Source organism: Thalassophryne amazonica, chromosome 9 (genome assembly GCF_902500255.1).
Source record: "Thalassophryne amazonica chromosome 9, fThaAma1.1, whole genome shotgun sequence".
NCBI lineage: Eukaryota > Metazoa > Chordata > Actinopteri > Batrachoidiformes > Batrachoididae > Thalassophryne > Thalassophryne amazonica.
Genome location: NC_047111.1, coordinates 76,634,732 through 76,653,377, shown reverse-complemented (window position 1 = coordinate 76,653,377; position 18,646 = coordinate 76,634,732). Strand labels below are relative to the sequence as shown.

Sequence of the window (18,646 nt, the reverse complement as noted above, 5' to 3'; positions counted from 1 at the left end):
CGCTTTCTGAAAGACTTCTAGTGTAATGAAACTTATTCCCCACTGCAGGGTAGTCCATCAGGGTAAATGTAAATGTTATTAAAAAATGATCAGACAGAAGGGAGTTTTCAGGGAATACTGTTAAGTCTTCTATTTCCATACCATAAGTCAGAACAAGATCTAAGATATGATTAAAGTGGTGGGTGGACTCATTTACTTTTTGAGCAAAGCCGATAGAGTCTAATAATAGATTAAATGCAGTGTTGAGGCTGTCATTCTCAGCATCTGTGTGGATATTAAAATCGCCCACTATAATTATCTTATCTGAGCTAAGCACTAAGTCAGACAAAAGGTCTGAAAATTCACAGAGAAACTCACAGTAACGACCAGGTGGACGATAGATAATAACAAATAAAACTGGTTTTTGGGACTTCCAATTTGGATGGACAAGACTAAGAGACAAGCTTTCAAATGAATTAAAGCTCTGTCTAGGTTTTTGATTAATTAATAAGCTGGAATGGAAGATTGCTGCTAATCCTCCGCCACGGCCCGTGCTACGAGCATTCTGACAGTTAGTGTGACTCGGGGGTGTTGACTCATTTAAACTAACATATTCATCCTGCTGTAACCAGGTTTCTGTTAGGCAGAATAAATCAATACGTTGATCAATTATTATATCATTTACCAACAGGGACTTAGAAGAGAGAGACCTAATGTTTAATAGACCACATTTAACTGTTTTAGTCTGTGGTGCAGTTGAAGGTGCTATATTATTTTTTCTTTTTGAATTTTTATGCTTAAATAGATTTTTGCTGGTTATTGGTGGTCTGGGAGCAGGCACCGTCCCTACAGGGATGGGGCAACGAGGGGATGGCAGGGGGAGAGAAGCTGCAGAGAGGTGTATAAGACCACAGCTCTGCCTCCTGGTCCCAACACTGGACAGTCACAGTTTGGAGGATCCAAGAAAATTGGCCAGATTTCTAGAAATGAGAGCTGCTCCATCCAAAGTGGGATGGATGCCGTCTCTCCTAACAAGACCAGGTTTTCCCCAGAAGCTTTGCCAATTATCAATGAAGCCCACCTCATTTTTTGGACACCACTCAGACAGCCAGCAATTCAAGGAGAACATGCGGCTAAACATGTCACTCCCGGTCCGATTGGGGAGGGGCCCAGAGAAAACTACAGAGTCCGACATTGTTTTTGCAAAGTTACACACCGATTTAATGTTAATTTTAGTGACCTCCGATTGGCGTAACCGAGTGTCATTACTGCCGACGTGAATTACAATCTTACCAAATTTACGCTTAGCCTTAGCCAGCAATTTCAAATGTCCTTCGATGTCGCCTGCTCTGGCCCCCGGAAGACAATTGACAATGGTTGCTGGTGTCGCTAACTTCACATTTCTCAAAACAGAGTCGCCAATAACCAGAGTTTGATCCTCGGCGAGTGTATCGTCGAGTGGGGAAAAACGGTTAGAGATGTGAATGGGTTGACGGTGTACACGGGGCTTCTGTTTAGGGCTACGCTTCCTCCTCACAGTCACACAGTCAGCCTGCTTTCCCGACTGCCCGGGATCTGCCAGGGGGGAACTAGCGGCGGCTAAGCTACCTTGGTCCGCACCAACTACAGGGGCCTGGCTAGCTGTAGAATTTTCCACGGTGCGGAGCCGAGTCTCCAATTCGCCCAGCCTGGCCTCCAAAGCTACGAATAAGCTGCACTTATTACAAGTATCGTTACTGCTAAAGGAGGCCGAGGAATAACTAAACATTTCACACCCAGAGCAGAAAAGTGCGGGTGAGACAGGAGAAGCCGCCATGCTAAATCGGCTAAGAGCTAGTAGCTACGCAACCTAGCGGATTCCTAAAAACACACGAAGTGAATAATGTGTAAATAATTTAAAGGTGATTCAGCAGAAGGAGTGCCCCAATCAAGGCACCAAACAGGCCATGAAGCAGCACAGGCAATGCACGACAACAGCGAACGCACGACAACGGTGCCAAAACAAAACAAAAATCAACCAAACACGCTGTGGAGCAGCACAGATAACGCACGACAACAGTGCTAAAAGAGAAAAAAAAAAAATAAAATAAAATTAAAAAAATAAAAACGAAAGCGTTAGCAAGCTAGTTAGCTTGCCAGCGCTGATGAAACACATGCACTCAGTTCCATATCTATTTGAACAGTGAGACGTTTTGTTATTTTGCCACTGGACACCATAAGGGAGTTGAAATGAAACAATCAATTCAAAATTACACCCAAAAGAAAAACACTGACAAGTTGACAAGCTGGCATACAACCGAAGACCAAAAAGGTCAATGACAACTTCTGGTTATGTCGCCTTCATTAATGTCAAGTTGTCATAATCAACACAACCCAAAAATGTGAACTTTTCATTGCAAAAACCGAATGACACTTAATGACAACAGTCATAAACATTTATGACATTGACATAATGTTTATGACACATTCATGACAGTGTTATGTAACAGTTATGACAGTGTCATGCCACTGTTATGATGATACCTTCAAGTAAAGCGTTACCAAATAATCTATGGATATAAGTTCTCTAATTAATTGAGGGACTGTGTTTAAAAATAGGTGTAAATCATAAATGTTTAATGCAATACTTTTGTTAAACCCCTTGAATTAAAGCTGAAGGTCGACATTGCGAGCACATCTTGATAGTTTCATATCAACTCCATGGCGGTGGTGGGCAGTGGGAAATGACCAAACAGGTCAATGTTCAAATAGTTATGAAGCAACTTGCTTTGTACTGATTTTTTTCTATATTTTTATGTAATAAGCTGTAAACACAAGCATGTTTAATCCTGGTCGTACTGATCCATGGTTGGAAATCTAGGCCTGATCAATTACTTTAACTAAAAGGCATGACAAATGCTTTTGAATTGTTGCTCTGCAATAATAATAATAATAATAATAATAATAATTTAAAATATATGTAGCCAAGGAAATCAAATGAGGACTTGATCATGCGACATTCTTTTTACAGTACATATTCCACATCGAGATGCTACATATATAAAAATTATTATTATAGTTTATTGCTAAATTATGACCCTTTTTATGATGCTAGGTCACAAATGTAGCTTTTACATGAGCCCAAATGTCACATTCATACTGTACAATTTTAATTAATTTGGATTTTAATATTTCCCAAAGGTCTTTATTGAATCTGTTAGTTGTTACTGTATGCTAAAATACTGATATAGTGCACATTTTGTTCAAATTGTATTTATTATTCTATTAAAAGGCATGTTGCACCAGAGATAGCTACAGGCTCATTGTCATCTCTAGCATTCATGTGGAGAGCACAACATTGTGAATGAGGAATGCAAATGATCAAGCAGAAACATCACGCAACAAATATAAGATGAGCATCAAAAATCTCAATATCAGTATTACAATAATTTTTCATCATGATGTATACATCTATGGCTATAGCTTAACCTTCTTGAAACTGCTGTGCAAAATTCATAAAACAAAAAGGCATTAAGAACACAAAGAACCCATAAAAAATAAAGAAAAGATTTTGAATATAAATCATGTACAATAAGTACTAAATAAAATACATATGTTGAAACCTCAAGAATATTGAGTTTTAAACTCAATTTGTGGAGGCTGAACTATCCCATGATTTTACAACAACATAAGGTCGATCAATTAAATTAAATACCAATCTTATATGTTGTCATTGTAGAATCATGCATTAGGGTGTAAACCCACAAAGTAATCTGGATTTACTTAATGTGTAAAGGTCTGTTACTTTCTTAAATAACCTACTACAAAATGTAACATTTTCTGCACCATCTATAGATAGATAGATAGATAGATAGATAGATAGATAGATAGATAGATAGATAGATAGATAGATAGATAGATAGATAGATAGATAGATAGATAGATAGATAGATAGATAGATAGATAGATAGATAGATAGATAGATAGATAGATAGATAGATAGATAGATAGATAGATAGATAGATAGATAGATAGAAAATGAATGTTTATGAGTGGAAAGAATATTTCATGAGGTGAAAGATGGAATGTTTGAAATGGAACATTCCATCTTTCACAGAATGAAATATTCTTTCCATTGCACAAATGAAAAAACATTCAGTATTTGTTTTATATAACACTTAAAATAGATCCTTGTCATTTGATATCTTATTAATTTATAAACAAGAGAAAAGAGACTTACGCCCTTCCCAGGCCTACGTTGTCTGCCAAAGCTCGGTCGTGAGACCAAGATGCCCCGTGTGACCCAGGTGTAATCTGACAGAGCCTGCTGTGCCCCAGTGTCCCCCCGCAAGCCCCGAGCTGCAGCGTGGCCAACCCGGCCTGTGTGGCTCTGCCTCCAGCAAACACTGCTTTCTCAGGACAAACACCCCCCCCCACCCCCCCCGCTCTTGAGTCCTCTTGGTGCATCTAGCCTTCCGTCCATTACCTAGCGAATCTGGGCACTGTGCCGGGCCACTGTTTGTTTTTATGCTAAAGGCTGTCACTGCTAGTGTGAGCGCACGGTGGTCGCGGCCAGTGGCGGGCACACCTCCGATAATCCGATAACAGATAATTATCGAAGATAATGTTTTCATTATCGGATTATCTTTTTAGATAAATTTAAAAACCATCATCGGATTAATTATCGTCCGATGAATTACCGTCCGATAACTTTTAGACCGATAACGTACTAAACTAAGATGAACAGTGAAAAACATTTTTAAAACTGTTAAGACCTACCTGTTAAAAGTTTCCTAATAAGCATGTTGTTCTACCCTTTGCAAACAGAAACCACTGTATTGTCTGTAAGCAAAGGAGAACTAGTGACCAAAATAAAAATCATTTCCTTTAATACCATACTAATGTAATCGCAATGTCACCAAGTCATCCAGAGGCATACATGTTTAACTTATGGTTCAAATTTTAACCACTCATTTTAAACAAGTTATTTAAAATTATTGTCATGTCTGAAGTTTATAAAGTGAAAATATCAGATATATGTTTTCGTTTTTAAGTAATGTGCTAATTTTTAAGGTTTTGTGAGCACATGCTGTGCCAGGCAGCAATGCATTATGGGTAGCATAAGGTAATCTCAGACGTTCACGACAGGACAAATGCATTTCAGACACTCTGTTCAGGGTCCACAGATAACAGCATTAAACTCTACTGCCTAAAACTCTCGTGAATATATTCTCTGGGTTTATAGACATTAGTGTATTTGCATTTGTTAAATTCCACGCATCTTAAATGTAGCAGACACGGATTATCTTGAATTTTGTTTGACATTTTTTTAAGGCCACTACTGCCATCTACTGGCCAGGAGTGTTCATGGCAGTATTAAACGTCTGGGTACATGGCTGCTCTCAAAGTGTTGGTATTGTCCATTGTCCAGGCTCTTTTTGTGTGCATATATGTTAACTTTGTATTGTAAAACTACGGTTAGAAGTAATTCCGACTCCTTATCGGTCCACACAAACGAGGTTGGCGCCATGTTTTTAGTTTTTGTGGAAGTGACTACAAGAGAATAAGGCTCCTGATTGGATAGAATTTTAATCAGTACTGCCACCCAAAGGTTTGGCAGACTAATTACAACACATTTATATGGTTCGATGTGGATGGATTTTTTTTTTAAACGACGTAGTGTGGATGAAGTTTTTTCCCCAAACTGCAAGGGTAAGATATTCAGTTTTACAAATACCCGACAACATGTGTACATGGCCTTATGTCTGTGAAAGGCACTATATAAATAAATTTACTTACTTACTTACTAATATTGAGCGCACGTTTTACAACATCATAAAAGTTTTAAAACATGCAATTGCGATGACACTTCCAGGGCTCCGTAAAAATGCCTGTTTTTACAAATAAAAATGGAATATTTTACAAAAGCACATTTATCTTTAAACCAACACACGACACACGTCACATTAACGTGTTGGTTTATATAATGGATTACTGAACCAATCACTGTTTAGCACTTTTACCCAGAATGCTTTGCGGTCTGTGTTTGTTACAAAACCTCAGAATTAGTGCCTTATTCAACATTAAAAGATATATGTTATATTTTAACTTTGTACAAATGACAGAATTGACATTAATGGAGTTATTCCATCAGTATTTTCAAAAAACCATAAGTTAGTATGACTTTATTTTTCAAGACCTCCGCCTGACCGGAGTGTTGAAATTGATAGGGATCTGGCCTTATGACTGCTCTTGGTGTGTCTCTGTGGTGGGAATGCTGTTGTAAACAATGTGAAAAGAAATGGAAAAGAAAAAGAATGTGGAAAGAAAAATGATTATGATTAGTAAAGAGCTGATTTCGTGGGTGTTCTCAGGATTTGTCTGTACTGCTTTCTGCAGGGGGCAGCATGGTCAAACATTCTTGCTTATTCTTTAGGTCTTTTACTGCTTTTGATGCTTTCAAAAGCGATCGTGTTAAAAATCAATTTCAGCTCTTTAGTAACTGCAAATGTCCCATAGACAACACTGTAATTTATCGATTATCTGTAACTTCCGATACATTTTTGGGTGGTTTATCGGTTTATCTTTATCAAAGATAACTTTTCAGTTATCTTATTATCTGTTATCAAAGTTAATTTTTTGGTTATCTGTGCCCACCACTGGTCACGGCGTGCAATACCACAAAATGTATAGCACTAAAACTGCACGCTCAATAGAACCAAAATTGCACAGTAAATGGAACACAATGGCAACTGGTACGAATGATCCATATCACGTGACATACATACCACCAATCAAATGACAAGAATCTATTTTGGCATTTTATATATATATATATATATATATATATATATATATATAGTGAGAGAGAGAGAGAGAGAGAGAGAGAGAGAGAGAGAGAGAGAGAGAGAGAGAGAGAGATTTACTAGCCTCAGGTATGAGACCTCAGTCTTGCATCAGTCTACAAATCAAACTCAGCAAACACATCTACCAGGTGCAGAACTATATCACAATTAGATGAAAGCTTATGGATAATTACAATGACAGAACTTACCGTTTAGGTTTTTGCCTTTGAGAACCCAACAAATTGTTTGAAATCACGCTTCTTCTTCTTCTTCTTTTTGGCTGTAGTCACAAATCACCAGTTGATTACTTGTAAATGTTGATATTGAAGGATCATCATGCTGCAGAACAAAACCAGTGATTAAAAATAATGTCAGGTAGCAAATAATTTCCTATCTCACTGCATATTTCTGAACATCATGTCTTTGCATGCCCATGTGGGTACAGTGTACCAGCGTGCTTAGAAAATAACTCACTGCATCTGCCTGATGCTGCCCACGCAGCCTCGTCTCTGACTTTTGGAACTCGTGCATAATGTTTGTTGTATGTTGGCTTGGAGTACAATGTGAAAAACCCCCTTCTTAACAGCAAGTAATTTCATCTCACATTAAGTCATAATGCTGAAATTACTTGTTCTCTTGGCAGCGCAGACAGTGGTGTGTGGGAGCTCTTTTTCCGACACACAGCTTTTTCTCAATGTTTCTGTGCAGCTGTGCAACTGCATCAAGAGCAGCATTTCTTTCCAGTTTTCCTCCAGCCGCAGGAACACAGAAAGGCTTTTGATTACTTGGTTTTCATGCATTTAAATCAATGGCCCCAGTTTTGGACGACAGTTTAGAAAGTGAAACATAAAACCCCTTCAGCATCGGGAAATTCATATATTAATAACTGATATCCTGCACAGCACTCACTCACTCGCTCATCTTCAACCGCTTAAGGGTCACGGTGGGGCTCCACGCAGAAAACTCCACACACAAAGGCCACAAGTGGGAATTGATCCCATGACCTTCTTGCTGTAAGATAACAGTGGTAACCACTAAGCCACTGTGCTGCTCTCCTTCACAGCAAAGAAAGGAAATTCATAAAGTGTTTTTTAATTTGGGGGTGATCTCCATTTAAAAGATTGTGTTCATATACAGTCTGGTTCATAAGTATTTGGACACTGACTTTCTTTTTGTGTCTCTACACCACCATGATGGAGTCATAATGAAATAATGAAAATGTGCTTCTACTATAGAATTTTAGTTTTTATTCAAGAGGTTTAACAAAAATACATTTCAGTCTTATTTTAAGCACATTCTCTCCATTTTGAGAGGCCATAAGTAAGAGGACATACTAAAGGATTGTTGTAAATACAAATCATCAGTTTTGCAGCCAGTTTTCAAGTCAGGGGATGGATACATGCACACTTTCAACTAAATGAATATGTCTTGGGCTTCATTTACAACAATCATTAAGAAATACAAACAGTTATACTGTAGGGAGGTCTGGAGAAGGCAGTTCTCAAAAAACATGCGGTCATGCAAGAAGACTAGTGAGGGAAGCCACCAAGACACTCAGACAAATCTGAAGGAATTATAGGCTTTTGTGGCTGTGATTGGAGAAACTGTGCATAGTGCAACTTTGTCTCTGTTACATCACCACTTCACAGTGGAGCACAATAGAGAAGGATTATATACAAGAAAACAACTCAGATCTATAGCTCGAGTTGTTGACATACTTTCTGGCAAAATGTAATCCTAAATTTTACAAATTCTTTTCAGAAAATCCTTCCCTTGTCCACACTGTCAAGAAGCTGAATAACTGGTGATGCAACAGACATAAATTGCATTATCTGCAGGTGATCCAGTCATACCCGCAACAGCCTAGTCTTGATGGCTTCCATCACTATTCTCCTTCTTGCACAGATCACTCAGTTTTTGAGAATAGAATAGAATAGAAGCTTTATTTGTCACTGTACACATACGAGATTAGGGGTGCCACTCCGCAACTGAGTTTGAGAAAAAGAAACGATAAAAAGAAGCTGTCACCTATGACTCGTAAATAACTAACTTAGCAGACCAAGTGAAAAATATGTTATAATTAAGTCAATATACAAGCTATTTAAACAAATAAATATACATTCTATGTAAGGCAAATAAATAAATATACATTCTAGATAAGGCAAAGTGCTGAAGAAGTGCTGACTCCTTACAGATTTTCCACACAGTGCTATACATTCTTAATGAGTGATGTAAAGACATATTCAGTTATCTTCAGTTATAGAAAAATTGATTGATTGATCTTGAAGTGCTCATGTATTCATGTCCTGACTTGTGGAAAGAAAGTAATTAGAATATTTAGTTTATCCAATTGAAATCTGGAAATGGAGGGACTGTGCACAAAAATGGCTATAATTCATAAATGCAATATTTTTGTTGAAAACCTTGAATAAAAAATAAAAGTCCACACTACAAGCACATCTTGATTTTGTCAATTCAGTTCCATTATGTTGGTGTACAGAAGGTCACAGTTCAATTGCTTTTTCACCTGACTCTATGCTCTGATGCCATTTTTGGCATACACTAATGTAAAATGACAGGTCTACAATGCACACAAGCAGTCAAAGTCAGATCAACAACTTTTGTTTGCCAAAGAAAACAGGTCACAGTTTGCATTCATTTAATGCCAATGAGTTATGTTTAAAAGAAAAAAACCTGAACAATAGAGCAAACCTACACACGCAAACACATGGGCACACATCCATTTTATACTATAAGTCCCGCCTGCTGCGGGGCGCCTCCCATCCTCAAGAGACAGCGAAGCGAGAGGGAGGATGGCTTGTGCTCCTCAGTCATAAGGGCTTGGCTTAACAACAGTATGTTGTCGTAACAACAGCTGGGACTTACTTAAACCCAAGTAAAGCACGCAAGAGCAAGAAGTAAGGACTCAGCTTGTTGGTGCAGCCTCCCCATGGCCCCTCTCTGCCATATAATATTGACTTCAACTCTAATAATCAGTTGGATTTCTCCAATTCCACACAGATAAACACATAAAAAATGTGCCATTCTGAAGAAGTACAAATGCACAAGTTGTTCCATTAGAAGAAAAATATTTTCCCTTTGCAGAAGTATTGAGGTTGTGGTTGCTTCATGCACCCCGTCCGTGAATTGCCAAAGAACAATGATCCCTTTACACTTATTAACTCAAATCAATAATCCAATCCTGTGGCCTAAAAACATATAAATGACCCACAACAGAATGTTTTTAATCCTACATACAGTATGTAAGTTATCATTATTATTATTTGATAAATTAAGATCATTGCATTATTTCAATGTTGATGAAGATGTAGAAATACTGACAACAATGAAAATAAATAAATCAGGGATCATCTGTGCAGCTATGTATAGCTCCAATAACAGCACGGGCACTTCTAGTACTTACAATAGGCTAAGGTACATTTAATGTGTTCAAACTCATAAAAGTAATGCTTTTATATAGCGATAAAAATAAATATGTAAAGATGTGACAAGTTTTCAATTTCAATTCAGTTTCTATTTATTCTTACAACGGCAAATCATAACATTGGTTACCTCAAGGTGCAATCCACAACAAAGGTGTCAACCTTACCCACCCAAAAAAAAATATATGAATTCTGTTACAGGTCTACTGAAATTTATAAATACAAATTTATATTTATTCATGCTTTTACAATAATCGTATTATTAAGTCATCTTTGACGGCTGTCTTTGTAAAGAAATCAATTTATTTATTTATTTTTAGTTTTAATTTGAAAATGAAATTGAGAACTTGATAATGATTTGTTGCTTTAGTTAGATAGAAAAAAAAAATCTGTTTTATCCGAAACTGATTTTTGGGAGTAATCCAGTAGGTTTGATCATTAATGAATTTGGACAAAATATGAATCAATAAATTGTACTACGGTTAAGACCGTTACTTGCTTTGACAGCATTACATATTGTTACTTATCATTGATATTATGGTTTATTATGCATAATTTAATATTGCTGTTATTATTGCTTATTATGTGTTAATAATTCAGGTAGATGTTTTTAATTATTAATTAAAAATTGTTATTGTTGCTGGTTCTGTACTTCATATGCCCTGTTGTCTGGACACACCTGTGGTGCACAATTTTTTTTGGGGGGGGGGGGGGGGGCAGATGCTCCACACCTCCCCTACGTTTTGTGAAAATCAATACATAATTTAATTAATTTTTTCCCCTAATATCAATTCTGGTAATAAACAAACAATCAAACCGACAGACTGATTTGGCTTAAAATATAATGTAACATGAAGTATTTTTTTTTCCAAATTGTTGCATTGGCATCCTGCATTTGGGTGTTGTTTGTGATGTTTGGTGGCTGTAAGTGTTTTTTGTTTGCTTGTTTATCTGTTTGTTTGTGGCGTCTTGTCTCTGTCTACCTACCATTTACTGACTAGTTTCTAATTTGCTGTCTTGAATATGTCAAAGCACATTTTTTTCGGGTTTTCACAACTGTATGTTATTTTAATCTGGTCTTTTCTCTTTTTTTCTTATTCCAACTGTCAACCCTCTGCAATGGCAGAGCATCTTGGGATTGAATTTATGGGTATGAAACAGTCCATTTTGATTCTCAGCATCATTCCTCCGTAGATGTCTTTAATTTTGGCCGTCTATGGTGTAAATCATATCACTTCTTGTTTAACCAACCAATGTCTCCCCCAGTCATAACTCATAAGACATTTGTTGAAAAAAAACCCTCAGCTTGATCCTTCATTAAACATTATTAACTTGGATGACATCACATGCAGCTCTCGTACATGTGCAATGGAAAATTAAATTTTCCAACTCACTCAATCGTATTTTTATTTTCCATAATACTGAATTTTTGATTCCTTGTTCCACCTGTAAACCCTGTAAACCTGTAAATTCCACCATTAAACCCTGTAACAAGCATGATGTTTCATGTTTGTACCTTTCTTCACTCTTTATCTCTGTTCTCAGAACAATCTGAACTTTTTAGTGCTTTCCATTGATATGCCATTCTTTCTTTGTATTTATGTGCGACTGTGTCCATGTTTGCATTTATCCTCACTTCAGTATCTTTGAAATATAACTTATGAATGTCAAACACATCTGTAGAATTTGCTGTTTTGCATCATTTCATCTTATTTTTGGCCTCTTTTTTTTCCAGAAAAGGGCTTTAGTTGTTCAGAATGTAAAATTTGGGTATTTTATCACATAATTACAGGTCATTTTATGTGACATGACAACATTACATTAGTATATCAACATCAATAGAATTGAAAATTCATCACCACTAGATAACAAGCAACACTGAAGAAATATTATCCAGTTTGTTGCTATAAATAAACAACTACAGTGATTTATTTGTGCTGTCAGAAACTTGACACAAATTGGCATGACGATGTAAAATGGGTGCTGGTGAGTGAAAAGAGGAAACCTCAGATGGAAGGAGTTGTACAAATTCAATTCATTTTATTACATTATTTATCAGGGACCTTTCTGTACCTATTTGCTGTGCCATTTTCAGCAACGAAGCAACCAGCTCAGCTCAGGCTCACTCAAGCTCTTTTCTGGAAAATCAAAAGTGCCTAAAGCATTTCTGCAGTTTCAGTGTTTATATTGCGTTGTGTTGTTGTAGCTGCACAATAAGATGACATTGCTGAGCTCACTGAATTCCTGAGCAGATGAAGGTGTCTGTGCATGAATGAGATTACTGACATGGACAGATTTAGCCTCACATTTAGGGCAGGAATTCGATGTTTAACATTTCCGGCTCATGTACCATAATACAATGTAATAATATGTGATATTACACAGTCTGCATGTTCTATTACTCATCTGATATAGCCCCAAGGCATTATCGTATCACACACTGTAAACCTGAATAAGTTGGCAGAACTAAAAAAAGAAAAGAAAACAAAAAACAGTAACCCCAAGGTATGACACATGCACAAGGTTTTAACCTTACTCACCCCATGAGCAAGAAAATTGGCAACAGTGATAAATTAATAGTAATTAACGATGTGAAGTGCCCCCCCCCAAAAAAAAATAAAGCCAATTCAAATAAATGAAATAATGCACTCTAAGAAAAGGAATGCTATATTTACTTCATCTATGTCAACTAGACCAACAAAACGTGTGTGTGTGTGTGTGTGTGTGTGTGTGTGTGTGTGTGTGTGTGTGTGTGTGTGTGTGTGTGTGTGTGTGTGTGTGTGTGTGTGTGTGTGTGTGTGTGTGTGTGTGTGTGTGTGTGAGAGAGAGAGAGAGAGAGTGAAAATTGCAACAAGAAGTAGCCCAGTTTTTGATCTGACAGCACTTTAACAACAGCTAAACATGGCCCTGAATTCTGCTTCCATCATGGAACCATTTTTACATAAAGTTAATGAAGCCGTGCAATAGAATGAAACAGATTGGAGAAAAATGCACAAAAATGGTACCAAAAAATGTCATGATGCTGGCATCAGTCATAGAATGGGACAAATCATGAATGTCATTCACCAGTCCAATGACAAGGATGTATTTATGTGTCATATATATATATATGAATATATATATATATATATATATATATATATATATATATATATATATATATATATATATATATATATATTATTATTATTATTATTATTATTATTATTATTAGATATATAAGATTTTTTTGTAGTGTACCCAAGCTGCTATCCTGCTTTGTGTACACCTGATCCAAAACCTTTCTCCAGTATCCTTGAGCCAAATATTAAAGTAGAGCGGTACTAGATCCACTGAGGCATCCCCAGAAACCGGGGGTCAGCCAAAAGAAAAACAACACTGCTATAGTGCCAAAGGCAGAATTACAGATTCAAACACAGTAACCTGTATTTTTTAGCAGAAATCTAAAAAAAAGAAAAAAAAACACACACACACACACACACGAGAGAATCAGATTTTTTGTTTTTTTGGCCAGTTCATTCAGGTTTATACTGGATACATTTTTGATGTAGTTGGTTTTAATGGTCCTCCACCCACAATGCCTTTGTGCAGCATAGTGAGCGAGAACATATTACATCACATATTTCTGAATTTGAGGGTGATCAGGATCGAGTGTGTTATTAAAAAAAAAGAATAAGCTTCATACTGCTCAGGATTTAGTCGTAAAACGGAACATACACACTGCGCAACACATATGAGGCCCCCCTGATTTATTGTCTGTCATTTCTCCTATTGTGTGTTTTTTTCTGTTATGGTGCTTGGCGGCTCCACAGAGGCAGAGGAACTCTACCAGAAAAGAGTCCTGACAATCACGGGCATTTGTGTGGCTCTGTTGGTGGTGGGCATCGTGTGTGTGGTTGCCTACTGCAAAACCAAGTAAGTGCTCCTCTTGTACATATGTGGCAATTTTGAAAGCACAAACTTTGTTTTCTTTTCTGCTACAATGTGTATTTTATCCATAATGATAATTTATTGTGTTCTTGAGATGAAAAAAAAACCACCACAATTATAATTTATTCATGACATTTCACATAAGAAATGAAGCTCAAATTGCTTTTGATAAAAATACAAGTGATTTAAACTAGTTACATCAACATTTAAATCAAAAATTTTATTTAGAAATTAATTTAACTGAGACTAAACACTTAAGAACATTCTAGAATTGGAGTATTTCAAAATTTGTGAATCACCCATGGAGTCTTGATGGCTGCCCAGTTTAGAAAAAAGTGTAAAATTCGAAAACTCTTCTTTTTTTCCTCCTCTTTCTTCTTTTTTGGTCCAGTTAATCAAGAAAGTAATATAAACATGAATGGCATTGAAAGGGTGATGGAAGACGTTTTTCAAGCTATACTAAACAGAGGGCCCCTAAATGGTCAAATCCCGCGATATCGCGCAGGGTTCAAATGAAACTGCGGTGCCCTATTACAGAAGAAGACACCCTGGATGGAGCCATATGTGGGACAGAGAGAAGAAAACAGAATCAGGCGGCAGAAAGACTACAGATCATCATTTGTCAGCATTAAGCAACTAGAAAAACAGAAGAAATACTAAATGGACTGCATTTATGCAGCCCTTTCTATCTGCATCAGATGCTCAAAGTGAGGGTGCTGCCATACAAGGTGCTCACTACACATTAAAGACCTTGCCCAAGGCCCCTTAGTGATTTTCCAGTCAGGTTGGAATTTGAGCCGAGGATCTTCTGGTTAACCACTAGACCATCACCTCCCCCAAAATACTGAGGTGATTCCCTCACAATGCAAATGATACTCCTCATCTGAGTCTCTCTAAGTACCCAATCATTTGATAAACTCCTTCCAGCAGTACCCAATAATCCCCTATTGAGATCTCGTACCAAAGACATCTCGTCATCACCTTAGGTCACTGGTTAACGTCCATGTCTCACAACCATACAGTAAAACAAAAAGAACTAGGACCCAGAAGACTTGGACCATCGTTCTCCTGCAAAAATATTGTAATTCCCAAACACCTCTTTCCAGTGACTCTATGAGCTCTTCCCAAGTGTCTCTCAATCTCAACAGCCGGAGACGCAGAGACATAAATGGTCTCTGGAAACAAACAGCAATATGACTTGCTGTCTGAGTAACTGTCCACTGCTGTCCACAGTTAAATCCATACTTGATATTCATTGCAGGGAGTTCAGGCTTTGTTTTTATTCAAAACGTGTAAAGGTTAAAAAAAAAAAGTCCTGTGCCAAACAATGCATCCTGGTTACAAATTTATTCAGGAATGTCTGACTGAGCTTTGATCAACAGGAAACAAAGAAAGAAGATGCACAATCATCTGCGACAAAATATGTGTCCAGAACACCCAAATCGTAACCTTGCTAATGGACCCAATCACCCAGGACCAGGCCCGGAGGAAATCCCCATGGTAGATGTGAGTTTCTGAAACATAACACAAGGTTTCGCTCACATATCTAAGACAAATGCTTTGTTGTTATTTTTTGATAAGGAATCACAAATTCCTGTGTGTGTGTGTGTGTGTGTGTGTGTGTGTGTGTGTGTGTGTGTGTGTGTGTGTGTGTGTGTGTGTGTGTGTGTGTGTGTGTGTGTGTGTGTGTGTGTGTGTGTGTGTGCATTTTTATTTTAATCATCTGTCAAATCCTTTTTTTTTACAGTACATATCAAAGAATATCCCTGCAACTGAGCGTGTTATACGTCCTGCAACAGAGGGATCGTTCCCCGCCAGCCACGCCTCTTCCAGATCTCACAATTCTTCCACGCGAGCCCATTCATCAACCAACAGGTAATCATGCACCATGCAGTGTGTGTTTTTCTCATCAGCCCTGCGTTACATTAGGTCATATTTAAGTGCCGTCTTTCTACTCATCTGCTTCTGCAAACAGGTGTATTAATTGCATGGTTTCTTAGAAAAATAAATCAAGCTTGTCGTTGAATCAAAAGGATCACGCTGCATTCCAGGCAGCTCCGAACTTGAAAAATTCTGACTTGCTTCTTGGAAAATATGCTTTGGAACAGCACTTGAAATCAAAAATTCAGTCGAGAATGTCGGAAAATGTTTATTTCCGTTGACTTCACAGTGTGTCAGTGAATATGGCAATAACCACAAAGTTAATGTAAATAATCACTTCGTGAAGTAATTGAATTTTCAAAAATGTATTGTGAATACACTTAAAGGCATTGCTATAATGACATATTGTGCTTAAATGTTTATGCAGAAATGATACCATGATAATGCTCATTCAGCCATTTTTTTTTTCTTGTTTGCATTTGGAACGCATTGAGGTCAGAAGTGGGAATTATCAGCATAAGAACAGATCTACAGAGGGATGTGCTTGGATGTGTGCATGTTCACGCCTTTTCTTTTGTTAGACATGAGGAACGGACATGGAGCCTGGATTATTCTGACAGTATCCACTCTGACTCACCTGGCATGATGTCATCATCCGTGGGGACCAGTAAATGCAGCAGCCCTGCATGCATGGAAGCACGCGCCCGGCGGGCTGCACACTGTGGTTACTCTGACCCCCATCGGACAGGCTTACAGTACGGGGACTCGTTCGACTCCCTGGGAGACTCTCCGCACAGTGACAGGTGGGAATAAAGGCAGTGTTGCCAACTCCTCAGTAAGAAACGTAGCTATTGGCTGTCCTAAAAGTTGCTAGATGACATCATTATCTAATTTGCATATTATTTGCATAATATGAGGTCATAACAGACGCTGTAGGGAAAAAAACATTGTGGGAAAGAATATAATTCCCTATTCACAAATGCAGAGTATTGAAAAGGAAGTTACACGGACTTCTGGCTGAATCTGAACAATATATAAGCAGTATTAAGCTTACAGATTCTCCCAAATGTCCTGAAACTGTCACGCTCTATAAGGAATTTTTTAAAAGAGAATTAATGTTAAAAAAATCCCTTTATTTTTGTTATTGTACAATTTATTTTATTTTTTCTATCTTTTTCTATTAAATTTAATTTAATCTTTTTATTCTGTGAATGTTATTGTGGCCTTGTTCTTTGTTCGTTTACTGTTAATGTATTTGTTGAAATAAAGTTTTGGGGAAAAAAAACGTGAAAAAGACAAAAAAAAAGTGAGTAAAAACACCTTAATAATATAGCCACAAATAAACTTGATTGTTGGTTTGTTTATTTATTTTTACATTAAAATTGGCTATCAATTCTTAAAATAAAATGACTTCTCAAGGCCAGGGCAGTCACAGAGCAGCAAACAAGATAAAGGATGACTGAGTCTGAGTCACGTTTGCCATTCAACGCAGGAACAGCTGCGGACAGTGTTGCCAACTCCTCAGTAAGAAAAGTAGCTATTGGCTGTCCTAAAAGTCGCCAGAAGTCACTAAATGGCATCTTGGGGAGAAATAAATAACACAGCCATATAAACAATAACTTGCTGTATTAAATCCACAATAGAATGACCTAAACCTATGCATAATGTGTTTACGCTGCCACAAAACAACATTTGTGATCCACTGTGCCCCGGCTTCCCCTACACCTAGTTGTACATCCCACCTTCAAACACAGCCTCATACGACAGTCCACGAAAAATCTACTTCAGCACCCAGTTTTCTATAGGAATACAAACTTCCTATGGGCACTGCACTAGTAATGGAAAATGATATAGAACAGGTATGTTTATTCTAAGGTGGGTAAGTGTGAGAATTAGCTCTTATTTCAGAGGGAAACACAAGACCATACCAATGCTAGTAGTTATTCCAATCATCAAGACTTATAATATGTTCCTTTAAAAACAAAAATACTTCAAAAATTTTGTTAGCTACTTGCTGAGAGACAAATTTAATAAAAACAACTCTATCATCTTTTAATTAATACACATTGGTCTCATTTGCTTGTGTTAGCACAAACAGCAGAGGCAGTTAGGCTCACGCTGATAATCTGTTTGTCAAAACTTGGCTGAAGTAATACAACTGGTATCAGTATTTGACTGATGGGGAAAATGTGCAGTTACTTTAACATGAGCGAGTAGATTCACTTTTTCTGGTCGTCCACAAAGGCCTCTGGAATGTCACCCATGACCTCAATTTAAGTTGCCTTTTCAAGTGCCTGAGTTACAAATACGCTTCCTGATTTTGTTATTGTTCCCAATATTGACCTGAAATCCAAAAATGCCTTTCCGCCTCATTGCTGAGGTTTTGAAACTCAATGCACTTCCCAGTAGAGCATCAGTCACTCACCAGTTTCACATCAACAGTGAAGTAAGTCCTGCATAGGCCCTGAGGCCCTTTGGTGCGGGTTACCCTCAGGTTCCATAGCATGAAGCAGATGAAAGTCATCAGTTTTCCCTAAATGGGATAACGATTACTTCCCCAGCCAAGGCTGGTGCAGCTGGGTAGACTAA

The 18,646-nt window shown here is 37.5% G+C and overlaps 1 protein-coding gene across 3 annotated transcripts in view; it reads left to right on the top strand.

Moving 5' to 3' along the window:
• The window catches only part of LOC117517431 (pro-neuregulin-2, membrane-bound isoform-like), a 264,915-nt gene that overhangs the window by 233,058 nt on the left and 13,211 nt on the right, over positions 1–18,646 (top strand). For 2 of the 3 annotated variants that reach the window (XM_034178444.1, XM_034178446.1), the window contains exons 6-10: positions 11,373–11,396; positions 14,059–14,161; positions 15,559–15,682; positions 15,924–16,051; positions 16,639–16,860. In XM_034178444.1, the coding sequence (XP_034034335.1) occupies positions 11,373–11,396; positions 14,059–14,161; positions 15,559–15,682; positions 15,924–16,051; positions 16,639–16,860 (601 nt within the window). The remainder of the gene's footprint in view (positions 1–11,372; positions 11,397–14,058; positions 14,162–15,558; positions 15,683–15,923; positions 16,052–16,638; positions 16,861–18,646) is intronic. The other variant, XM_034178445.1, reaches the window with a different exon arrangement.